This window comes from Acanthopagrus latus, chromosome 13 (genome assembly GCF_904848185.1).
Source record: "Acanthopagrus latus isolate v.2019 chromosome 13, fAcaLat1.1, whole genome shotgun sequence".
NCBI lineage: Eukaryota > Metazoa > Chordata > Actinopteri > Spariformes > Sparidae > Acanthopagrus > Acanthopagrus latus.
The window spans coordinates 3251609-3277273 of NC_051051.1; the positions used below are offsets into that span (position 1 = coordinate 3251609).

General features: G+C 40.7%; 5 protein-coding genes across 11 annotated transcripts; 4 read left to right on the forward strand and 1 right to left on the reverse strand.

Moving 5' to 3' along the window:
- Positions 1-549: 549 nt before the first annotated feature.
- On the reverse strand, positions 550-9346 carry nf2b (neurofibromin 2b (merlin)). 2 transcript variants are annotated; one of them, XM_037119733.1, is made up of 17 exons: positions 9016-9344; positions 8647-8772; positions 7875-8000; positions 6990-7112; positions 6718-6801; positions 6344-6412; positions 6155-6237; positions 5927-6002; positions 5676-5813; positions 5207-5281; positions 5002-5115; positions 4748-4870; positions 4282-4499; positions 3819-3921; positions 3466-3605; positions 3218-3386; positions 550-2897 (listed from the first exon to the last, which is right to left on the reverse strand). In XM_037119733.1, the coding sequence occupies exons 2-17, from the start codon at positions 8734-8736 to the stop codon at positions 2850-2852; spliced, it is 1779 nt and encodes a 592-aa protein (XP_036975628.1). In that variant the 5' UTR covers positions 8737-8772; positions 9016-9344; the 3' UTR covers positions 550-2849. The 2 variants fall into 2 exon arrangements, with proteins under 2 accessions (XP_036975628.1, XP_036975629.1); XM_037119734.1 differs by having other exon boundaries at positions 2850-2897; positions 8647-8749; positions 9016-9346.
- Positions 9347-9432: 86 nt separating this feature from the next.
- Positions 9433-13582, forward strand: mettl27 (methyltransferase like 27). Its single transcript, XM_037119762.1, has 7 exons — positions 9433-9567; positions 9687-9796; positions 10554-10684; positions 12058-12186; positions 12411-12546; positions 12867-12959; positions 13107-13582. The coding sequence occupies exons 3-7, from the start codon at positions 10565-10567 to the stop codon at positions 13307-13309; spliced, it is 681 nt and encodes a 226-aa protein (XP_036975657.1). The 5' UTR covers positions 9433-9567; positions 9687-9796; positions 10554-10564; the 3' UTR covers positions 13310-13582.
- A 1541-nt stretch (positions 13583-15123) lies between these two features.
- Positions 15124-16047, forward strand: LOC119031554 (complement C1q-like protein 2; the record flags this gene model as incomplete). Its single annotated transcript, XM_037120116.1, has 3 exons — positions 15124-15193; positions 15333-15461; positions 15542-16047. Coding segments are annotated over 3 exons (483 nt in total), but the record flags the coding sequence as incomplete, so codon positions are not given.
- A 703-nt stretch (positions 16048-16750) lies between these two features.
- LOC119031337 (complement C1q-like protein 2) lies at positions 16751-19190 on the forward strand. 2 transcript variants are annotated; one of them, XM_037119750.1, is made up of 7 exons: positions 16751-17084; positions 17313-17396; positions 17712-17774; positions 17956-18039; positions 18316-18378; positions 18476-18604; positions 18685-19190. In XM_037119750.1, exons 1-7 carry the CDS (start codon positions 16835-16837, stop codon positions 18966-18968), a joined length of 957 nt encoding a protein of 318 aa, XP_036975645.1. In that variant the 5' UTR covers positions 16751-16834; the 3' UTR covers positions 18969-19190. The 2 variants fall into 2 exon arrangements, with proteins under 2 accessions (XP_036975645.1, XP_036975646.1); XM_037119751.1 differs by lacking the exons at positions 17956-18039; positions 18316-18378 and having other exon boundaries at positions 16753-17084.
- A 688-nt stretch (positions 19191-19878) lies between these two features.
- Positions 19879-25519, forward strand: LOC119031335. Of its 5 annotated transcripts, XM_037119745.1 has the most exons (7): positions 19879-20228; positions 20457-20540; positions 20852-20935; positions 21117-21200; positions 21477-21539; positions 21701-21829; positions 25015-25519. In XM_037119745.1, exons 1-7 carry the CDS (start codon positions 19979-19981, stop codon positions 25296-25298), a joined length of 978 nt encoding a protein of 325 aa, XP_036975640.1. In that variant the 5' UTR covers positions 19879-19978; the 3' UTR covers positions 25299-25519. The 5 variants fall into 5 exon arrangements, 3 of the variants coding, with proteins under 3 accessions (XP_036975640.1, XP_036975642.1, XP_036975641.1); XM_037119747.1 differs by lacking the exons at positions 21117-21200; positions 21477-21539; positions 21701-21829 and adding an exon at positions 24806-24934 and having other exon boundaries at positions 19885-20228; XM_037119746.1 differs by lacking the exons at positions 21117-21200; positions 21477-21539 and having other exon boundaries at positions 19891-20228.
- Positions 25520-25665: the final 146 nt, after the last annotated feature.

Sequence of the window (25665 nt, forward strand, 5' to 3'; positions counted from 1 at the left end):
CTGGCAGCAGCAGCAACAGCTGGCAGCAGCAGTAACAGCTGGCAGCAGCAGCAACAGCTGGCAGCAGCAGCAACAGCTGGCAGCAGCAGTAACAGCTGGCAGCAGCAGTAACAGCTGTGACTCTGGTTATACACTGCTCCCTATATGTTGTGAGTTTGAATTCATCAGTTGGCCAATTCTTACTTATTCTATAATCTCCTTACTTTGGAGGTTGATTTCACCTGCATCTGCTCATTTGTCAGCAGGATAACATGAAAACTAATGAGGTGATCTCCATTAAAAGTCAGAAAGACGATTTGTCTCAGTGCAGATTAGACCCCACTAACTCTTCCAGCTGAAGGGATGGACCCCACGTTGTGAGACAGGGCGCTTTTTATAGTTTTAACTAATTGGTCTTGATGAAAAGAAATCAGGCGTATTTATGTCGCTGCAATCTGTGAGTAACTGTTGGGACTTGATGGGGGTCAGCGCTCCACAGAGTGCAATTCCAGTTGTGTATGATATACAGTAACTCCAAATGTCTGCACAATCATCAGAAGAAAACAGAAACACTGTTGTATGATCACTGTTGTATTGAAATGATGTACACAAAAAAATCATCTGGGGTTCCAAATCACCGACAAAACTTTTGTTGTGCAGGAGAATCAAAATAAACCTAATTGTTTATTCATAGGACTTGAATTTGGCAGGAAAATCCCATTATAGAATCATCAAAACAGACATTACATTACAATACAGTCCTCCTCAATGACAGACCTCAAGAAAATGTGTGCGGTGATGTTACTCAAGGCATTACAGCACAAATAAATAAGGTTAAAGATGCAAACTGAAGCACTTAAGCAATGATGAAAAAAAGGACATTTCTAGTTGGACATTTGACAATAACATTTACATAAAAACAAGGTCAGCCTCACTTGTTTGTAACCTAATCATGAGGGCAATCACAAACTGATATTTATCACTTTTAGGTCCATAATCGAGTCTAATAGTTCCAAATAAACAAACATGAAGAATCTCCGGCTGTACATTTGGCATCCAGCCTCTCCCTTTTATAAGGTTGTAATGAGCACCCACTGCCAGCAGAACCTATTGGATTTACCTACGTTTAATGAAAGTAGCCTGTTCAAAACAAAAGTCACCATTGTTGGATTCCATACTGTGTATCTCAGGGGGAAAACAATGAGATTCTTCCTGCAGTGATTGTCTCCGACACTAACCCTGAGAAGAACACGAGAGCAACAAAAAGAAAATGGAAAGGCCGTAAATCTGCCGTTCTGCGAATCAGAATCGAATTTTAAAGTTACCCGAACGCTGACACACGCGAGGACACGATACCAAATAAAACCTCAGTAACTCAAATCATAAAAAGTACAAAATAAAGTTCAAGGCACATCGACAGTCTAGAGTACAAAATATAAAAACTTGAAATGACAGAGCTGAAGCCTGTAGCTGTAAACTACACTTCTACCAACCATCACTCTGAGGCTCTAGAAACTATAAAAAGGCACCTGTGTGATGTTTTCAGGAAAGGCAGTTCATGAAGTCAGTTACAAAAAACGCAAGCAAACACAAATGAAAGACCAAAACAAAGATGGAACACTGATGACGTGTCACAAGGAGACGCTGCACACGTCCGCTAGTCAAACTTTTGTTCCAAGCTGCAATTAATACGTTCAGGAGCAAGATCATCATGTTGTTGTTCACATTATATGTCACTGATCAAGAATGATCTTTAATCAGGGCCGGGCAATGTTTCGATAACATATCCTGAGACTGGACGCTTTATTGTCTCACATTTTGGATTGTTAGATAGACGTGAAGTGTCTAAAAGCTGCGTCACAGTAAAGTGATAACATTTTCTGAACTCAGTTTGTTCTACATGTTTTAATACTCGTCTTTACCCACTTAGACATTAAATCCACATTACTGATGATTATTTAACAAAAATCTCACTGTGTTACTATTTTCTGATATCAACAGTCACCCCTACAACACTGTTACAATAATGTTGAGCTATTTAGTCAAAAATATTGTCATACTTGATTTTTTCTCTTGCAGGAGATTTCAAAATGTCCACGTATGTATCGTGTGTTAGAAAATAAGATATTAGTGTAAGGCCATATTGCCCAGCCCCAATAGTGAATGTATTTATTAGTCACATTTAATAAGAGCTTGTTTATCAGAAAGTTGGGAATTTGTTTTGATATATTATTTTTTAAAAGCTAAGTTTGAGAGGCACTTTGCTCGTTTGAAAGAAAATGACCAAAAGCTTCCATATTTACAATCTCTTAAGGATATTACTGTTTTTCATAATTTCCCACAGCCTGAAAAAAAACAAAAATTGCCAATAATCTAATACAAGAACTTTTTCTAAAGCTGGTATTGAATTAAGAATTAATCCCTGACCAGAAATGTTGTAAAGGGCATTATTGTGTAACTTGTTATTAAGGTGAGATTTTACATCTGACCATCTTACAGATAAATGTCCCTTAAAGCCACAAAATAAAAATCAGCACATCAAAAACTCGTTCATACATCCATCTTCAGCACCATTTCCTGAATCAGTGTCACACATATTAATGTGTTCATTACATATAAAAGGCATGTGGAAGGTGCTGTAGTGTGACAAGTGGTACAATCTAGCTTGACAGCCTGCGCAGGCGGCCGAACTAGTGGCCGTTTGCTGTAAAGGATTAGTTTAAAAGTCTTTTCCAAAAGCACACAGTCATGGTGTATGTATGCGTCTGTCTGTTAGCTTCAGCCAGGTAAAAAATTAACCAAACATTATGAAAAAAAAGCTCAGAGTCACAACAGCTGGTGCCCTCATTCTTCATCCTGCAGGACTCGGATCACACTTCTTCAAAATAGGCCATCTGAGACATGTACGCGGAGTTTCGCTGCAAAACAAAACCAGTGTTTGAGTTTGTTATCTCCATTTGAGAGGAAGATTTTTGGCACAACACTTTCCGTTATACTTTTGGTAATTTACACATCAAGTCAAATGTTACCGTGCAGGCTACAGTCAACATGTGAGCACGTTATTATGGAACAGCAGACGGACCGAAAACACTTTATGTATTATAAGTTACAATATGGATTCTTTGCTTTATTTACTCTATTATACGTCTGACAAAATGGGTAACCAATCATCCAAAAGACTAAAAACATTAGTAATACTAATACTGAGAAGACGATGATGTGCAGTGCTGGTACGTACGTTGCTGTGAGGTATGTAAACAGGCTCCTGGACGTATCCCCTCGCCTCACTGCGGAGGTTGTAGAGGCCAGCCTGCTGCTGCTGCTCCTCCAGCTTCAACGACTCTATCTCCGTTTTCAGCTCCTTCAGCTGGTCCTGCAGGTGTTTGCTCTTCTCCATGTACTCCAGCCTGCATTAACGCATGACAAGATATAAAAGAAGCAGATCTTAACTGCCTAGAGTATCAATGCAGGGGATCTAAAACACACCTCTCTCTCTCTATCTCCATCGACAGCCTCTTCATGTCAGAGTCCTTGAAGTCGAGGCGCGTAGAAGCCGATTCGTAGGCAAAGTCGGGGGCTTCGGGGGGAGCAGGGGGAGCGGGTGGAGTAGAGTAGGCTGCAATGAGCTGGGACACAGGAGAAGTGATTTCAAGTAGGTTGTTACACTCATGAAGGTAAAACACAATTTTCATCTTAATTAGTCTTAATTATACGACTGCGCTGTAGTAACCTGGAGAGAATACTTCACAGCTATTCAGTGATAAACAACAACAAGATGCATTCGTTCACAAACTTAAATAACAAAGAGCACAAAGACAGCCGTCTGGTCACCACCGTACAGGGTATGTTGTTTTGGTGATCTCCAGCAGCTTCTGTTTGGCTCTCCGCTCTGCATCCTTTGCCTCGGTCAGGTCCTGTTTCAGGTGATCTGCCTCCTTCAACCTGGAACCAGAGCTTTGGTTAGTTCAAGGCCGATGGATGACAGTAATGATGTTATCAATATACAGTAATAACCCCACAGTATAATAAACAGAATACTGTGTGTGATCTCCTCTTATTCTGGACACATGGGCCTGATGTTTCAGTGAGTTATATTTAAAACTGCATCCGTTTGAAGGGAATCATGAAGTCATGTGACTGCAGAGGTTCCTGAACAAATCTGGTAAAATACCTCAAGTGATTTCAGTCAGTCAGTGTTAGTTGGGGCTGAAGAATACAGTTTGAAAATAGACAAAAACCTGTAATGCATATAGAAAAGCCGTGAGTTAAACAAATGCGACACAAGTCGAGATGATTCCAGACCTCCTCTCTGACTGCTCCACCAGCTTGACAGCCAGCTGCTCTGCCTCCCTCATCTTCTGCTCCATCAGCCTTTTCTCCTCCTTCGTCTTCATGGCAGTGACCTCTAACCTCTGCCTGTCCTGCTCAGCTTCCGCGGCCTTGTGGGCCAACAGCTTGGCCTCCTCCTCAGCAATCTGGGCCTTCTCTGCCAGCAGGTCTGCTGTCTCCTCAGATCGCAGCTGGGGAATAAAATAAGTTGCGGAAGAGTTTTAGGTTTTGCACGAAGGCATCTGGCTCTATAACGAAGACGACATCATTGTATTACCACCGAGCTGTTTTTGTCATTTTCCTGTGACAATTTCTGTCAGTGTCTCTCTTTATAACAACACTGAACAACGGGAATGTGAAAGGTTGCTGCCCACACAGGATCTCACCCAAAAGTCTGGAAGATTCAACAATTATCTCAAACCAACGATGAAGCTCTCACCAGCGCCTCGTTGGCCAGTCGCGCCTCATCCTGCAACTGGAAAAGTCTTCGTTCCATCTCTTCTTTAGCTCGTTCCGCTTCCTCTCTCATCTGTTTTTCCCGTGCCAGGATTTGACGCTCCATCTGGATGAAAGCCAAGAAACAAAATCACAGTAAAAACAAGCGTCTATGATCAAATATTTATGACCTTAGTTTCCATATGTATGAACGGTTTACATCAGGTTATTCTCCGGCGGATCTGAGCGAACACTGACCTTCTTCCGGGCCTTCTCCTCTTTAGCTTGAGCCTTCATCTGCTGCACCTCTATGGAGTCCACCTTCCGCCTCCTCATGAACAGATCGTGGTTACCGATGCACAACTGCAAGATCTGGAGACACAGGCGACACAAACCGGCGATATCTTACTTCACATAACTTCATCATGGTCAAACATTTACATGGACTTAGAGGTAAACTGACCAGCTTGTTGACACGCAGTTGAGATGAGTAGAACTTGAAAACATCTTTCTTCTTGTCCAGAGGCTTGATTGTGAACTGCAACAGGGGAAAGTTACAAATTTCAGTTTCCCTCCACTGCTGACAGCACTTTTTAGCAATGCTTCGACAGTCATCTTTGTTGCCTTTACTACAGCTCAGCTAACTGGTTAAAGATAAAATCTTATCACAGGTTTCACAAATGTTTGGATCTGCATAACAAACACAGGTAGTCAGGCAGGAGGACAGTGATGAGAGCCAGAACATGATAATTTTTGTCTTATGAAATGTATCTATCCGGAAACAATATTTATGAATATCCTCTTGATAAAACTTGGACATGGAATTTAAAAGTTGTTGCTCCCGTTTTTCCCCTTCTTCCAAAGTGACAGGAATGTGACAAAAGAATGCAGACGGTCCTGACTGAAGAAAGACAGCTGCAGCTTGCACTTACCTCCTTCTCGCTGTAAGAGATGTTGCGGATGCCGCTCCAGGGAAAAGACTTGTTCGGGTTGAGTTTGCTGTTGGGGCTGTAGATGTGAAGACCCTGAGCATCCACTCCAAGTAACAGGTCTGTGTCTCTCTTGTTTTGCTGTCAATGGGACATGTCAAACAGAAACTCAAACCAACATGACGGTAATATTCAAGGACATCATGCAAATTTGTAAATTTACAGCGTAGCAAGGCGAAGTCTTTTACACTCACAGTAATGGCAAAGTAGCTGACACCATACATCTCGAGGTCCTGAGCAATTTTTAGGTATTCCATCTCCGCCTCATCCCTGTTTGTTGAGTAAAAAATGGACAGAGGGGGAAATTGAAACCATCATATAAAAATGATTCTTCAACTACAGGATGTAGAACTTCACCTTTTGTAAAGGTGTAAATTCTCTTTACGTGCTTGATGTCACAAGGCCTCCTGGGTCAGTCCTACCTGGCGATGCCTCTGTGCTCTGCATACCAAGCTGTGATCTTCTCCTCCCACATGTCAGCTGTCATTTGGTATTGCATCAAAACCTGGATTACAGCCACAAGCATGAAGACATTAGCCAACTGCTGTGCGCAAATATGGGAAATATAATTTCATGGATAGTCAAATATGCAAACAGAACTGAAAACTTACTCTTTTTGGCAAAAGCTCGTCTTGTGCCAGGAAGCCCGGTTTGTGAAAGTTTGGGTCGTAGTCCCCATACTGTGGAAAAGAAAGAAATGTAGACGTTAATGTTAATAGTGGCAAAACATTAAGCACACTGTATATATGTCGTCTAACTGAAAAAAGTTTGTTTTGCCATCTTACAGATCCGCTCTTCTGAAGACAGAAATCATTATCTAAAAAGGTGAAATGTATCTTTTTTATGTCTTGGTCCATCTGTGAGAGCAAAACTTTTCATTTGGAAGCATAAAGCGTTAACTGTAAGTGGACTTTGATGGACAAAACATTGAGATACAGTAAGGAACCATTCACCTTGTGTATGTCTGTACGTATGCATGTCTTACCTTGGCTTGGACAGCGTATGATGCCAACAGAACAGATGCTTCAGGGGAACAGAATATCTCTTCGTCTAATATCTGTTTTTTCACCTACACATGAGTTTGAAGACATGTGAGAACACGTACTGAACAAAGTTAAAGTTTCACATTAAGTTTTCTGAAACTTGGAGTGAATTCTGCTTGGATGTTGAAATAAAACCAGCAAATAAATCTTCAAAAGTGTTTCTACAAAAGAAAAAAAAAAGATCTAGTCGAAGGAATTTGTTCGGCTGTGTTACCTGTAAGAAGAAGAGGTGCTGCGTTATTTCTTGGACAAGCTCTTCTTCTACTTTTTCTGGGAAGAATTTTGCCAGGAAATGAAATGTTATGGGAGAGTCCTTGGGAACCTCCTGGTCCAAGACCTTGTTGAATAAATAAACAGTAGAGAAACGTGAACGTTAACGTGTCTGTTAGACCAGACCCTCAGCCAGAATGTCATGTAAGGATTAATTAGGTAATGGACTGCTGAACTTGGAATTTATCAACAATTTTAAATAACAATTTATGTGTGAAGTCATTTAACAAGCAAACACATAAATACATTCTGTGCTCTCAAATGTGAGGATTTACTGTTTTGTATTTCTGCAAAGTGAACATGAAACAAGAAACCTCAAGAAGTCAGATTGGACTTTGGAAGCAGGGATGGGGATCTTTTTTGTAAACTAAATGATTAATATATTTATTAAAGTACTATTACTTTTTCAAGGAAAAATGTCAAACACTTGCTGGTTCCAGCAACTTAAATACAAGGATTTGTCCGGTTTTCTGTTATTCACAATGGTAAATTAAGTGTCTTTGGACCTTTGTTTGGTCAAAACAAGTGATCAGAAGACACTTTGGGCTCGGCAGAATAAACGATAATGAAAATGATGATTGGTTGCAGCCCTACAAATGACCGGATTAAAAAAAAAAAAAAAAAAATGTTGGCACAACACAAGTGATACAATGACTGTACAATACATAACTTAATTAAAGGTTTCTCACCATCAACCTAATGTTGACTTTCATCTGTCATGTTTCTGTGTCATATTCTCTCAGACTTTTGGAGTTCAGAGTGGGACATGGGAAAAAAAAAAACTTTTTTCCATAATTCCAACAGCACATGAACACAAAGTTTAACCCACCTTCTTCTCTGGTTTCAGCCAGGCGTAGGTGTCCTTTACTGTGTATCTCAGTCCAAAGAACCAGGTCTCCCTCAGACCAACAGTGCGACACACCAGGTCGAACAGGTCTTTGCCTTTCCACTTCACCTGAGAAAAATCAGCCCGAGAAAGACAGCGAGTTCAGATTATGACAGCAAAAGCACGAGTCTGCAGCTTCTGTTCCCATTTCCAGAAACTACTAAACTCATGCTATCTTTATAGAACACAACATCACTTTTGAACTTTGTGGTAAAATCTGGATGTGACTGCTTTGCTGACATTTCTTCAGGATTTTATAGTGTAGATGCGTGAACTGAGATACAACTGTCACCATCATCTAGTCCGTAAATTTATGTCTAGTGAACAATTTTCTGCAGGAAAAACTTGACTGATGCTTTTCCAGGCAATTTGTACAACATCATTCAGTTGGTATGTTTCTTATATGGCAAATTAATGGTTATATCATGAAGAAACATGCTCAGAGCAACTGTTTTCTCCTTTCTCAGTGTGGTGCACTCCTACTACATCTTCAAAACTGATAAATAAGTCATTTAAAAAAAGTAAACAGACCATGACTTGGTCAGAACATATATTATTTAATGTGTAAGGATGTTTGAAAGGGCTCATTTAATTTGATATAGACAAATAAATAGCGATGTATTAACCTGGACATGGAAATGATCCACACACTCATCCACACAGAGATGGATCGATCATCCTTTTAGACTCAAACGTTTAATAAATAAATCCATACCTCACAGCTGAACTCCATTTCAGCATCCATGGTGATGACTTTGACTTTGAAAGTCTTTGGCTGTTTCTTCTTTAGTCCCAGTATAGACATGTTGAGGATGTTGCTGTCAAAAACAAAAACAAAACCCTGTGGATAAAAACACAACTTCAGTGTTTCATGAGTTTTCACGGTATTTTGGAGGTGATACAGCAGTTAGTTAGCAGCTAAAGTGGCACATATTGATGTAATACAGCATTTAAACTGGGAGGGGATACAGCTAACTGTTATTCGAGGTGGTGATTAGCTTTCAGGCGATTGGAGTTTAATGTTTTACACAAAAATATGAACATGCAGCTGAAGTTACAAGTTATAATACATGAGGCCCATTACCAGCGAGTAAAAGTTATAAACTTCTGCCGTCCAACGGTGCTTTTGGCTGGGGAGGGGGAGAGCAATGCTAAGCTAACTGATATTACTAGACAGCGTTAGCCTTCCAGCTATGCCACGAAAACGGACCAAAACAAGTTGTAGAAAGAGCGGAACTTTTGAGAGATCTCCATAGTGTAAATGTGCCGGACGAAAAGCTACCACAGGTGTTTTTTTAAATGTCACCTGGAGACAAACGTGGCTGGGCTGTCGCTAGCTACGTGAGTTAGCTGGTTAGCTTGCTGGTAAATATCAGGAGGACTTTCCAGAAGACTTTTGTTTTGACTCCTGGTCACTCTGCAGGTGGGAACACGAACAGCAGCCTGGAAGAACGCCGCTGCGCATGTGCAAGAATTTGGAATGTCCGCTTCACGGGTTGTCGGAAATATGGGATTTTAAGGACGGGGTCGTGAGTGCAGCAGCGGGTTTATGAGTCTAAACGTCTGGCGGAGGATTATTTATCTGTCTGGCTGCTGGCTAAAAAAATCACAAGAAGGCTACTGAACGTACAGGCAGGTAAAAGTCAAAAGCAGTTAATGGCGGAGATACATAAATGCGTTATGGACGCGTCTCCTTCTGATAGTTTTGACTTTAACAAGGTAATTTCTAACCATTAAACGCTACTTTACTTCTAGCGCTTCCTGGTCCGTGTAGCACGACAAAAAGAAGGCTGTTGTTCCACTTTATCTGACTCTGGAACAGCTTTGAGAGAACGACGAATACATAATTATTAAGGCTACTGAAGGTAATTCTGTCACCACGATGCATGTTGTGTAATAAGTAATTAGTAATAAGCGCTGTAGAAGCAGGCTGTTTATTTTATAATCACAGGTCAGGAAAGCAGCACAACTCAATTAAAATAAGCCATTGTTTTTCACTGTAATAGTTGCACTGCTTGTTACCGTGTTTTTCATATTTGGTCATGAAATAAAAACAGTGACATTTAGTGGTTGACTTAATTTAGAGAATGTAAAAGTATGAAAGGTGATCCGGTGTGTTCAGGTGTGGTCACCAATTTAAGGCTGACTCCACCAGTTTTACATACTTATGTGTGCTTGCAGGTTCCGCGGAGTACGACTGCAGATGTCTTATAAAAAAGTCTTATAAAGCCTTTTGTGGTTGAAGGTTAAGCTGCATGTAACCTGCGATTTAGTGTCTAAGTTGCATTGTGGGTAATGTGAGCACCAGGTTTTGAGACCATTGCACTGTCAGACTCATTCTTCCTTTTCTAAGCAAAGTGCCCACATTACCCACAGTGAACTTCACACTTAGTGATATCACTGGAGGCACTTTTTTTCACATTATGCAGTCGTACTCCATGAGACCTGCAAACACATTTTAACATGTAAAACTGGCAGAGTGACCTTTGACGAGTAGGCACATTGAACTTTAATTAATTTCAATTTAATTTTGAACGTACAATCTATACTGATTGTTCTGGTATCTTTTATTATTATGACTTGACTTTATTGACGTCTCTGGTCCTCTCTTCCTTTGAACAGGTTTGTCCACAATGTCAGCTGACACTAACACGTTTGAAAATGTGAAAGCAGTTATCTTATCATGTCATGAAAACACCACATCAGAGGAAAAGGTCAACTTCTACAACACCTGGGCAGAGAACTATGATCAGGTGAGATAAATGAAGTACTGAGAGACGATACAAGCAAAATATTGTCAGTACTTTTTTTGTAATTAAGCCTACAATTTTTTTTCCAGTTAAATTAAAGTATAAGAAAAATGGCTGAAAAATAACATTAAAGGTGCGCTCTGTAGTTTCGGAGAAGGTGTCATCAATCGACTTCAATTTTCTCAATTGGTCCAAAAGATTTCAAAGATCAAAAAAAGTCACCAGGAGTCTTCAAGGCTGAGTGCAGAAGAACTTTATTTGCCGGCAAACAAAGCACGAGATCAGACACAGACAAAATCTGTGATAAAAACAAACTGACCCGAGGTTCAAAGCATTGAGCGTCCTCTTTTAAACACAGAAAACTGGGAGTGTCTTATCAGGTTTCATGGCCTCAGCCAATCCAGACTCTGCGTTATTTCTGCTGACACTGGTATTTTTATATGAAAAATTCCCAGTTCTTCCTTCTGCACCTACGCAAAGCTCGGCCTACATGCAGAACTGCACATCAACCGGTTGCTCTTCGCCTTGCTTTGGTTTTTGAATCAGGTGCTTCTCCTCTATCTGTATCTCTGGCTCGTAGAAACTCTTTGATAACTCAGCCCCCTTCTTGATATATCTCATCATATCTGATCAATCTTGGCGCTGCATTTTAAAAAAAAACAATAAAAGTTTTGTATATCTGGTTATATGATCTTGTTCTTACATCTGTGTTTATATTTTTACACTTCACATCGTCACACTACAGCAGCTTTAATCAGTAGATTTACATTTCAATCAGCTGGTGTCCAGTTGTATGTTTCAGCAACTCTTTCATACTTGATTACCCTTCATTTCTTACTTTTATCATTAGAACAGTTATTATCAGGAACCATTAGTCACTATTTACTAACTATGGTCATTTCATACTACAAAGGAATATTAATCAGAAGACAAAGATCTTCTTTTTATGCCTGAACAAATGAAATAAACAAACTGACCTTAAACGATGGCACAGTTTCATTCTGTTTTACTTTGTTTATATGTGGCGGACCCTGCCACCTTTCTAGCTTCTAACAGTGTGTATTCAGGTATTCAGGAGTTTGTATTATTAAATCATTAATATAATAACTGTTAAGATTCTGACTTTTAATTTCCTCTCCAAAACTACAAAGTGCCCCATTAAGCTAAATAACACAGTTCAAAATACAAAACATTATAAAGTCTCTGTATCTCTGTCCTGTATATAGTGTTACTGCACTCACAGCAGTTCGACAGTATATATTAGATAGTGTGATGTTTTTATACAAAATTAACAAATATGATCAGATAGATGTTCATGTTTGCCTTCTGCATCAGTGTTCAGAGTCACTGGTTTTACGTCAGACTCTTCTGAATAGGATGTTGCTGTTCTGGACTACCGTGCACCGAGTCTGGCAGCAAACAGCATCTCCACACATTTCAGCAGCGATCGTGAGGCGGCTGTCGTGTTGGATGTGGCCTGTGGCACCGGACTGGTGGCAAAAGAGGTGAACCTACAAGACCAAAAGTGATCCTCTCTATAAAATATGACATCTGTGTCGATCTCAAGTTTGTCTGAGTTTAGAGTTTGAAGTGATCTTGGTAAATGTAAAGACGTGTTCTGGTCTATTTTTCTTCTTTGGATCGGAACTTTTATTTTTTTATTTTCCAGATTCACATTCAGTGGATTTGACCAGGCTGATATACAACTAAATGTGCTTCTACTGAACAGATGAAGAGACACGGATTTAGAAATTTTGTGGGTATTGATGGAAGCCAGGCCATGCTGGAGTTGGCCAGAGAGAGCGGGTTGTACCAGGACCTGAAGCAGTGCCTGCTGGGAGAAGGGCAGCTACCTGTGCAGCGGGGTAATTTCATTGATCATTTTTATGTGTTTACTCTGTCACAGACATGACAGACATGTTTACATATCGTAAATCCTATATGATTGTTTGTGATCGACTTTATTATATAAAGATCTCTAGAATTATGGCCATTAAATATTATTCACCTATAATATTATTGTTATCAGTCAGTGGGGCCCAGGGGTTGATGTTGGCCCACCATGAGGTAAATTATCCAACCCGGATGAGTCAGAATCTGACCCACTGATCGACATTAATAATATATAATAACTATATTGAAATTGCCAGTCTTCTCACTGATGGTCTCTCTTCACTTCCTGCAGGTCTGTTTGACGTGGTTGTGCTCGTCGGAGCGCTCAGTGTTGGTCACGTCTCCTATGATGTGGTCAGAGAATTGTGCAAATCCGCCAAACCACGTGAGAGGATTTTCTTTTCTTTTCTTTTTTTTTTTTTTGGGTTTGACGCTGTCACACCTGCAGTTCTGATCTTTGATTTGACATCAGTGTCTCTTAGCGACAGGTGAGTTTTTTGACGACACTGCACCGTTTCCTGTTTTACACTAGGTGGCTACATTTGCATGACAACCAGAAGTAACAATGACAATCTGCAGTACAAATCCTCGCTGGAGCGTGAGCTGAAGCAGATGGAGGAAGAGGGGCTGTGGACTTGTGTAGAGCGCTCTCAGGTGGAGGACTGGGAGAGAGCGGTGTCGGAGCAGGAGCACGGCTACATATCTGGTGTTGTGTACATCTATAAGAAACTATAGCTCAGTGTGAGAGGAGACACATCAGACACAAAACGAGGTTGAGTTTAATTTTTAACTGTATTCATCTACATGAATAGACATGTTGCTCATAAACCACCTCAGTTTTCAACAAATATACAATATCTTGTCAATATGCATTAAAGTCTTCCTGATGAAAATATAAGTGATTTTTCTTTATATAAATATGAGAAATGTGTAATGACAGAAAGTGTTTTTCTGTTTACTGTGCATTGATACCTGCATTAATAAAACATTGTGCATTTCATAACTCGCCATGAAGATTTAAGATTCAGATTTTCTATTTAAAGAGAGTAAAAGCACAAATCTTTATAACTAAAAAAAATTTTGGTTGGCTAGGTGAGAAACAACATTGAAGGAAACAGACTGATGATAAACAGTTAGAAAAAATATTAGAACAATGTGGACAAATTGATGTATTAAAGCAACATCATGTTGTTGTAAGTTGGCATTTTGTTTGATTCAAGTAAAAATGAATATGAAGATCTGATCGCTGACTTTTGACCCCTGACCCACTCTCAGGTCGATCACAGTGCTCAATCCAAGCATGGTTTGCATATTAATTTAGAGCATTTCTAAGAGAATGAGCTCAGAAGATGGACTCAGTGAAGAACACAGTTAAAGTGTTCCTTCAGCCTGTAGCAGCTTGTATTTTCTCACCAGCACAGAGAACATATTGAATAATCGGAGGCCTTGAATCAAACTGTCAAACAAGAAACACTTGTTGTTTTTCCCGCTCGCTCAGTCAGCTGAAGTTTGGAGACGATATAAGACAGACCCACTCTACCACTGTACCTCTGTGGAGACCATGAGGGTTGTTGCTGGTTTGCTGTTGTTGCTGCTCGGTCTGTGTGGATCAGGGGCTCAGGGGGAGGCTGGAGGCCTCGGTGAGGTGGCTGAGATCAACCAGAACACAGATCCAAAACATCCAGCTGAGGAATCGACCCAGCAGAGCACAAAGCAAACCGACCCTGACGTCTGGACGGAGCTGAGGGCACTGAGAGACATGGTGGTGGAGCAACAGGTTCACATGGAGCTGCTGCAGAGAGAGAATTCAGGTACAGACTGATTACTTTTCCTGTTCAGTGATGATCATGTTCCACTGAAGTGTGTCAGTGTACTGATGTACTTACTGTGAGCTCAAGAAAAAGATTTAAACATCAATATGATTTGTATGATTTTAACTTCATTTAATGACAAATACAACATATATATCTTTAGATTTTGTTGTACTATGAAGAGTGTCAATATAATATATATTAAACCAACTGATCATCATTATTGATGCATTTATATGTGCGTCACTCTTCTGTTGCAGCTGATGAAGGTGGAGTTATTTTTAATTACTTTATAGACTGTTTGAATAATCACTTCTACCTGTATGATGAGGTGAGCAGATAAGACGAGAGTCGAGTCACTTTACATGATTGTTGTACATGCAGTTATATTTTGATGTCTGTTCTGTTCTGTTATTCACTGTCATTACATTAACTCCAGACCTGCAGACCAGACTGAGCAGCAGTGAGTCCAGGATCGACCAGCTGGAAACAGAAAACGCAGGTGAGGGTTGACAACAACAACATTTCCAGGACCGGTCCAGACCTCACTCAGGTCCTCAGCAAAGTTCTGTTCAGCCCTCCTACCTGACCTGTGAGCCGTGTTACCAGTTTTTCATTGCCGCACCGTCACACCTGACACCCCAGTCCTCCGAAGACAATCCTCCTTCCTTGAAACCAGTTTGTTTCATCAGTATCAGCATCACTAAAAATGTTCTGTGATTCACTGTCATTACATTAACTCCAGACCTGCAGATCAGACTGAGCAGCAGCAAGTCCAGGATCGACCAGCTGGAGAGAGAAAATGCAGGTGAGGGTTGTATCTACACACACACACACACACACACACACACACACACACACACACACACACACACACACACACACACACACACACACACACACACGCACACACTACTTATTCACATACGTTGATTTTGTGTCATCAGAGAAACCAAAGGTGGCCTTCTACGCAGCTCTGACTGATGCAGGACGACTTGGACCATACAACACAGACATCACACTGAAATACAGCAAGGTCTTCACCAACATTGGCAAAGCTTACAATCCATCTACAGGTAACATACTGCAGCTCACATGTGGACATTTTACATACATCCGTTGTTCCTGTTTTTCATTCTCTGCTCTCACTCTGTAGGTTTCTTCACAGCACCAGTCAAAGGTGTCTACAATCTCCAGTTCACTGTGTTTGGTTACCATGCTGGTTATACTGGTGTACAAGTTTACAAGAACAACCAGAGGATTATGTATAATTCGGAGAAGAGCAGCGAGAATTATGTTCCTGAGTATTTCACTAAGTCTCTGGTGTTGGAGCTGACAGCAGGAGATGAAATTCACCTGGTTCTCCCATCAGGCTGGTCTATCTATGACAACAGTGATAATTTCAGCACCTTCAGCGGCTCCCTTCTCTTCACACTGTGAGGATGTTGTTCAGGCTGCTGTGTGACTGATTTGTCACAAACTCTGTTGTTATTGGCTGAACAGTGAATCTTTATAAAATGCTGATATATCTCAGCACTGCTGCCTCCAGGACAACTTTCTGTACCTTCACTGCATGATTCAAATAATGTGATTCTCAATCTGACTTCACTTTTGTGTCGTCACATGAAAACAACATTTAAATAAATCAAAGTTGCATTCAAGTGTTTCTGTCTGTTCTCACTGACTGTTGGCTGTAAAGCCTGAGAGAAGTTTCACTGATTCACTACATGAGTCTCATTTCAGCCGTTCTTTGTTCAAAATGATTTCGACGATCCTTCATTTTCATATTTGATTGTTTGATTTAAAAATAGAAATGTATTTCAAACATATAAAAAACATCTGACCCCTGACCTTTGACCCCTGACCACAGTCCAGCAGTCTGAAGGATCTTTGTATCGTCCAAACTGAGTTGAAGTATCCAGGGAACCACCAGAGGGCTCCAGAGAACTGATATTAACTTTCTCTGGGCTTTAAATAATGTACCAGACAAAAACAAAATCATTACTGGGATGTCAAAGACAATCACAATGTTCAAACAGAGGACAGTATCTATATTAATTTATAAGCCTAATACATCAGAGATAATGAGATACAAGTGAGACAGAGTGAAGAAAAAGTTGAACTCACTCAGTGAGTTTAATCAGATAACCCTCAGTCACACTAGAAGGCCTCAGCATCAGGATCAGTGTGTGTCTGTGAGTGTTTGTCTGTGTGTGTGTATTAATAAACACAGTGTTGACACAGTTGTGACTACATGAGAGGGCATCACAGTTAAAGTGTTCCTCCAGCCTGTAGCAGCTTGTATTTTCTCACCAGCACAGAGAACATATTGAATAATCAGAGGCCTTGAATCGAGAAACACTTGTTGTTTTTTCCATTCGCTCGGTCAGCTGAAGTTTGGAGACGATATAAGACAGACCCACTCTACCACTGCACCTTTGTGGAGACCATGAGGGTTGTTGCTGGTTTGCTGTTGTTGCTGCTCGGTCTGTGTGGATCAGGGGCTCAGGGGGAGGCTGGAGGCCTCGGTGAGGTGGCTGAGATCAACCAGAACACAGATCCAAAACATCCAGCTGAGGAATCGACCCAGCAGAGCACGAAGCAAACCACCTGTGACGTCTGGACGGAGCTGAGGGCACTGAGAGACATGGTGGTGGAGCAAAAGGTTCACATGGAGCTGCTGCAGAGAGAGAATTCAGGTACAGACTGATTACTTTTCCTGTTAGTGATGATCATGTTCCACTGAAGTGTGTCAGTGTATTAAAAACTTATTGTGAGCTCCAACAATAAAGCTTCGAAAATAATCATGGATAGGATGAAAGCGTCATTGAATGAAAAATATTACAGCTCATTGTTTTGTGTTTTTGTATTATAAGAACTGAATTTACACATTCACAAACAAAACTCAAACTTCTTCTGTTTTTCAGTCCAAGCCACAGAACTGGTATCTTTGGAAAGCAGACTGACGTCCTCCGAGAGCAAAACAAGGGACCTAGAAAAAGAGAACGCAGGTATCACACTGACAACCTTCACCTCAAATTAACAGTTTATGTTGCCTAAAGATCACCTGAACTACACAGGTGTTGGATGAGGAAAGATTTTTGTGAATAATTTCTGTAACAATCACATTAGTTGTTTTGGACAGCATGGAAAATTATATATTGTGTCAGTATATGGTCTGATCATGAACAAAACAATAGTTTTAGAACTCAGGCAGAGAGAAGATATGGGTCAGGATACTGTAAATAATGTGTTGTGCATGTTGACAGTTTGATATTTTGATGTCTGCTCTGTTCTGTGATTCACTGTCATTACATTAACTCCAGACCTGCAGACCAGACTGAGCAGCAGTGAGTCCAGGATCGACCAGCTGGAGAGAGAAAATGCAGGTGAGGAAGTGAAACAATGAATTTATTGTGAGATCCAGAATAAATCTGTAACAATCCACGTGGTGTGGATGAGATAATTATGCTACATTTAATCAATGATACAACATAGCTTCTGTATTTTAAACTTGGTTAGAAATGTATTCAACCATTCACAAAAATAAATCAAACTAATGTTTTTCAGTCCAAGCCACAGAACTGACATCTTTGGGAACGAGACTGACGGCAACCGAGAGCAAAACAAGGGACCTAGAAAAAGAGAATGCAGGTCTGTGACTGACAAACATGAAGGTTTTATACCTGTCATGGTTTGTTATTGTCTATGATATTATTGCAAACTTTGTTAAGAATTACATGTGTTTCATTGAATGCAATTTATTTTCAGTCTCTTTCAGTCACATGATGATTTAACCTTATGATGGACATTTACAATAGTTTTGCACATCTTTCTGAGAACTGGTTCAACAGGAGTGATGAGAGTTAAAGTTACTGTGAACAATATGTTGGTCTGTTCTGTGATTCACTGTCATTACATTAACTCCAGACCTGCAGACCAGACTGAGCAGCAGTGAGTCCAGGATCGACCAGCTGGAGAGAGAAAATGCAGGTGAGGGTTGTATCTACTCACACACACACACACACACACACACACACACACACACACACACACTACTTATTCACATACGTTGTTTTCGTGTCGTCAGAGAAACCAAAGGTGGCCTTCTACGCAGCTCTGACTGATGCAGGAACTCTTGGACCATACAACACAGACATCACACTGAAATACAGCAAGGTCTTCACCAACACTGGCAAAGCTTACAATCCATCTACAGGTAACATACTGCAGCTCACATGTGGACATTTTACATACATCCGTTGTTCCTGTTTTTCATTCTCTGCTCTCACTCTGTAGGTTTCTTCACAGCACCAGTCAAAGGTGTCTACAATCTCCAGTTCACTGTGTTTGGTTACCATGCTGGTAATACAGCTGTACAAGTGTTCAAGAACAACCAGAGGATTATGTATAATTGGGAGAGGAAGGACAACGATTATGTTCCTGAGTATTTCACTAAGTCTCTGGTGTTGGAGCTGACAGCAGGAGATGAAATTCACCTGGTTCTCCCATCAGGACATTCTATCTTTGACAACAGTAATAATTACAGCACCTTCAGCGGCTCCCTTCTCTTCACACTGTGAGGATGTTGTTCAGGCTGCTGTGTGACTGATTTGTCACAAACTCTGTTGTTATTGGCTGAACAGTGAATCTTTATAAAATGCTGATATATCTCAGCACTGCTGCCTCCAGGACAACTTTCTGTACCTTCACTGCATGATTCAAATAATGTGATTCTCAATCTGACTTCACTTTTGTGTCGTCACATGAAAACAACATTTAAATAAATCAAAGTTGCATTCAAGTGTTTCTGTCTGTTCTCACTGACTGTTGGCTGTAAAGCCTGAGAGAAGTTTCACTGATTCACTACATGAGTCTCATTTCAGCCGTTCTTTGTTCAAAATGATTTCGACGATCCTTCATTTTCATATTTGATTGTTTGATTTAAAAATAGAAATGTATTTCAAACATATAAAAAACATCTGACCCCTGACCTTTGACCCCTGACCACAGTCCAGCAGTCTGAAGGATCTTTGTATCGTCATAACTGAGTTGAAGTATCCAGGGAACCACCAGAGGGCTCCAGAGAACTGATATTAACTTTCTCTGGGCTTTAAATAATGTACCAGACAAAAACAAAATCATTACTGGGATGTAAAAAAACAATCACAATGTTCAAACAGAGGACAGTATCTATATTAATTTATAAGCCTAATACATCAGAGATAATGAGATACAAGTGAGACAGAGTGAAGAAAAAGTTGAACTCACTCAGTGAGTTTAATCAGATAACCCTCAGTCACACTAGAAGGCCTCAGCATCAGGATCAGTGTGTGTCTGTGAGTGTTTGTCTGTGTGTGTGTATTAATAAACACAGTGTTGACACAGTTGTGACTACATGAGAGGGTGTCACAGTTAAAGTGTTCCTCCAGCCTGTAGCAGCTTGTATTTTCTCACCAGCACAGAGAACATATTGAATAATCGGAGGCCTTGAATCAAGAAACACTTGTTGTTTTTCCCGCTCGTTCAGTCAGCTGAAGTTTGGAGACGATATAAGACAGACCCACTCTACCACTGTACCTTTGTGGAGACCATGAGGGTTGTTGCTGGTTTGCTGTTGTTGCTGCTCGGTCTGTGTGGATCAGGGGCTCAGGGGGAGGCTGGAGGCCTCGGTGAGGTGGCTGAGATCAACCAGAACACAGATCCAAAACATCCAGCTGAGGAATCGACCCAGCAGAGCACAAAGCAAACCGACCCTGACGTCTGGACGGAGCTGAGGGCACTGAGAGACATGGTGGTGGAGCTCAATGTTCAGGTGGAGCTGCTGCAGAGAGAGAATTCAGGTACAGACTGATCACTTTTCCTGTTAGTGATGATCATGTTCCACTGAAGTGTGTCAGTGTATTAAAAACTTATTGTGAGCTCCAACAATAAACCTTCGAAAATAATCATGGATAGGATGAAAGCGTCATTAAATGAAAAATATAACAGCTCATTGTTTAGTGTTTTTGTATTATAAGAACTGAATTTACACATTCACAAACAAAACTCAAACTTCTTCTGTTCTTCAGTCCAAGCCACAGTACTGGTATCTTTGGAAAGCAGACTGACGTCCTCCGAGAGCAAAACAAGGGACCTAGAAAAAGAGAACGCAGGTATCACACTGACAACCTTCACCTCAAATTAACAGTTTATGTTGCCTAAAGATCACCTGAACTACACAGGTGTTGGATGAGGAAAGATTTTTGTGAATAACTTGTGTAACAATCACATTTGTTGTTTTGGACAGCATGGAAAATTACATATTGTGTCAGTATATGGTCTGATCATGAACAAAACAATAGTTTTAGCACTGGTTCATATGGACAGACTAGATATGGGTCAGGATACTGTAAATAATGTGTTGTGCATGTTGACAGTTTGATATTTTGATGTTTGTGATTCACTGTCATTACATTAACTCCAGACCTGCAGACCAGACTGAGCAGCAGTGAGAGTGAACTTCTCATCAGCAAGTCCAGGATCGACCAGCTGGAGAGAGAAAATGCAGGTGAGGAAGTGAAACAATGAATTTATTGTGAGATCCAGAATAAATCTGTAACAATCCACGTGGTGTGGATGAGATAATTATGCTACATTTAATCAATGATACAACATAGCTTCTGTATTTTAAACTTGGTTAGAAATGTATTCAACCATTCACAAAAATAAATCAAACTCATGTTTTTCAGTCCAAGCCACAGAACTGACATCTTTGGGATCTAGACTGACGGCAACCGAGAGCAAAACAAGTGACCTAGAAAAAGAGAATGCAGGTCTGTGACTGACAAACATGAAGGTTTTATACCTGTCATGGTTTGTTATTGTCTATGATATTATTGCAAACTTTGTTAAGAATTACATGTGTTTCATTGAATGCAATTTATTTTCAGTCTCTTTCAGTCACATGATGATTTAACCTTATGATGGACATTTACAATAGTTTTGCACATCTTTCTGAGAACTGGTTCAACAGAAGTGATGAGAGTTAAAGTTACTGTGAACAATATGTTGGTCTGTTCTGTGATTCACTGTCATTACATTAACTCCAGACCTGCAGATCAGACTGAGCAGCAGTGAGTCCAGGATCGACCAGCTGGAGAGAGAAAATGCAGGTGAGGGTTGTATCTACTCACACACACACACACACACACACACACACACGCATGCACACACGCACACACGCACGCACGCACGCACGCACGCACGCACGCACGCACACACACACACACACACACACACTACTTATTCACATACGTTGATTTTGTGTCGTCAGAGAAACCAAAGGTGGCCTTCTACACAGCTCTGACTGATGCAGGAACTCTTGGACCATACAACACAGACATCACACTGAAATACAGCAAGGTCTTCACCAACATTGGCAAAGCTTACAATCCATCTACAGGTAACATACTGCAGCTCACATGTGGACATTTTACATACATCAGTTGTTCCTGTTTTTCATTCTCTGCTCTCACTCTGTAGGTTTCTTCACAGCACCAGTCAAAGGTGTCTACTGGTTCCAGTTCACTGTGATGGGTTACCATGCTGGTACTATATCTGTACAAGTGTACAAGAACAACCAAAGGATTATGTATAATTGGGAGAGGAACAATGAGGTCCTTCCTGAGTATTTCACTAAGTCTCTGGTGTTGGAGCTGACAGCAGGAGATGAAATTTACCTGGTTCTCCCATCAGGACATTCTATCTTTGACAACAGTAATAATTACAGCACCTTCAGCGGCTCCCTTCTCTTCACACTGTGAGGATGTTGTTCAGGCTGCTGTGTGACTGATTTGTCACAAACTCTGTTGTTATTGGCTGAACAGTGAATCTTTATAAAATGCTGATATTTCTCAGCACTGCTGCCTCCAGGACAACTTTCTGTACCTTCACTGCATGATTCAAACAGTGTGATTCTCAATCTGACTTCACTTTTGTGTCGTCACATGAAAACAATTTTATATAAATCAAAGTTGCAATCAAGTGTTTGTTTTCTGTTTGTTATCATTGACTGTTGGCTGTGAAGTCTGAGATGAGTTTTATAGATTCACTACATGAGTCTCATTATTTCCTTCTGCATGTCAGGCCTCCTTATTAAAGAATAAATTAGATGACCCTCCATTTTTACTTCAACACAACATGAAGTTTCTACAAACTCTGTGTGATTTACTGCAGCTGACTCTCTCTGTATATGAGAGTAATACCGCCCTCTGGTGGTGAAAGACTTGTACTGCATCACAGAGTTTGAACAGACCTGAGAGGGTGTGTGGCCTGAAGGCTTCCAGTGAGCTGTTGGTACATATCAACATACAATGTGAAAATACTGTATTTGGTTGAAGATCTGCATCAAAATAAACACAGTGGAAGTTAGTTCTAGTGACTGAGTGATGCAAGTGCACAATGTGTTCAACACTGATGAGAGTTTATGTCAAAACAACCACAAATACAAGAATTCTAAATAATAATGTATCTAAAGTAGACAAAAACATAATAAAACTACCTAAAGTAAAGTATGATTAGCAATGAAAACAAAACCTTCACAATGTGAGTCACTCACAGTTGAATGTATGAATATGTGACCCCCTGACCTTTGACCCCTGACCACAGTCCAGCAGTCTGAAGGATCTTTGTATCGTCCAAACTGAGTTGAAGTATCCAGGGAACCACCAGAGGGCTCCAGAGAACAGATATTAACTTTCTCTGGGCTTTAAATAATGTACCAGACAAAAACAAAATCATTACTGGCATGTAAAAGACAATCACAATGTTCAAACAGAGGACAGTATCTATATTAATTTATAAGCCTAATACATCAGAGATAATGAGATACAAGTGAGACAGAGTGAAGAAAAAGTTGAACTCACTCAGTGAGTTTAATCAGATAACCCTCAGTCACACTAGAAGGCCTCAGCATCAGGATCAGTGTGTGTCTGTGAGTGTTTGTCTGTGTGTGTGTATTAATAAACACAGTGTTGACACAGTTGTGACTACATGAGAGGGTGTCACAGTTAAAGTGTTCCTCCAGCCTGTAGCAGCTTGTATTTTCTCACCAGCACAGAGAACATATTGAATAATCGGAGGCCTTGAATCAAACTGTCAAACAAGAAACACTTGTTGTTTTTCCCGCTCGTTCAGTCAGCTGAAGTTTGGAGACGATATAAGACAGACCCACTCTACCACTGCACCTTTGTGGAGACCATGAGGGTTGTTGCTGGTCTGCTGTTGTTGCTGCTCGGTCTGTGTGGATCAGGGGCTCAGGGGGAGGCTGGAGGCCTCGGTGAGGTGGCTGAGATCAACCAGAACACAGATCCAAAACATCCAGCTGAGGAATCGACCCAGCAGAGCACAAAGCAAACCGACCCTGACGTCTGGACGGAGCTGAGGGCACTGAGAGACATGGTGGTGGAGCAAAAGGTTCACATGGAGCTGCTGCAGAGAGAGAATTCAGGTACAGACTGATCACTTTTCCTGTTAGTGATGATCATGTTCCACTGAAGTGTGTCAGTGTATTGATGTACTTACTGTGAGCTCAAGAAAAAGATTTAAACATCAATATGATTTGTATGATTTTAACTTCATTTAATGACAAATACAACATATATATGTTTAGATTTTGTTGTACTATGAAGAGTGTCAATATAATATATATTAAACCAACTGATCATCATTATTGATGCATTTATATGTGCGTCACTCTTCTGTTGCAGCTGATAAAGGTGGAGTTATTTTTAATTACTTTATAGACTGTTTGAATAATCACTTCTACCTGTATGATGAGGTGAGCAGATAAGACGAGAGTCGAGTCACTTTACATGATTGTTGTACATGCAGTTATATTTTGATGTCTGTTCTGTTCTGTGATTCACTGTCATTACATTAACTCCAGACCTGCAGACCAGACTGAGCAGCAGTGAGTCCAGGATCGACCAGCTGGAAACAGAAAACGCAGGTGAGGGTTGACAACAACAACATTTCCAGGACCGGTCCAGACCTCACTCAGGTCCTCAGCAAAGTTCTGTTCAGCCCTCCTACCTGACCTGTGAGCCGTGTTACCAGTTTTTCATTGCCGCACCGTCACACCTGACACCCCAGTCCTCCGAAGACAATCCTCCTTCCTTGAAACCAGTTTGTTTCATCAGTATCAGCATCACTAAAAATGTTCTGTGATTCACTGTCATTACATTAACTCCAGACCTGCAGATCAGACTGAGCAGCAGCAAGTCCAGGATCGACCAGCTGGAGAGAGAAAATGCAGGTGAGGGTTGTATCTACACACACACACACACACACACACACACACACACACACACACACACACACACACACACACACACACACACACACTACTTATTCACATACGTTGATTTTGTGTCGTCAGAGAAACCAAAGGTGGCCTTCTACGCAGCTCTGACTGATGCAGGAACTCTTGGACCATACAACACAGACATCACACTGAAATACAGCAAGGTCTTCACCAACACTGGCAAAGCTTACAATCCATCTACAGGTAACATACTGCAGCTCACATGTGGACATTTTACATACATCAGTTGTTCCTGTTTTTCATTTTCTGCTCTCACTCTGTAGGTTTCTTCACAGCACCAGTCAAAGGTGTCTACAATCTCCAGTTCACTGTGTTTGGTTACCATGCTGGTTATACTGGTGTACAAGTTTACAAGAACAACCAGAGGATTATGTATAATTCGGAGAAGAGCAGCGAGAATTATGTTCCTGAGTATTTCACTAAGTCTCTGGTGTTGGAGCTGACAGCAGGAGATGAAATTCACCTGGTTCTCCCATCAGGCTGGTCTATCTATGACAACAGTGATAATTTCAGCACCTTCAGCGGCTCCCTTCTCTTCACACTGTGAGGATGTTGTTCAGGCTGCTGTGTGACTGATTTGTCACAAACTCTGTTGTTATTGGCTGAACTGTGAATCTTTATAAAATGCTGATATTTCTCAGCACTGCTGCCTCCAGGACAACTTTCTGTACCTTCACTGCATGATTCAAACAGTGTGATTCTCAATCTGACTTCACTTTTGTGTCGTCACATGAAAACAACATTTAAATAAATCAAAGTTGCATTCAAGTGTTTCTGTCTGTTCTCACTGACTGTTGGCTGTAAAGCCTGAGAGAAGTTTCACTGATTCACTACATGAGTCTCAATCCAGCCGTTCTTTGTTCAAAATGATTTCGATGATCCTTCATTTTCACATTTGATTGTTTAATATAAGA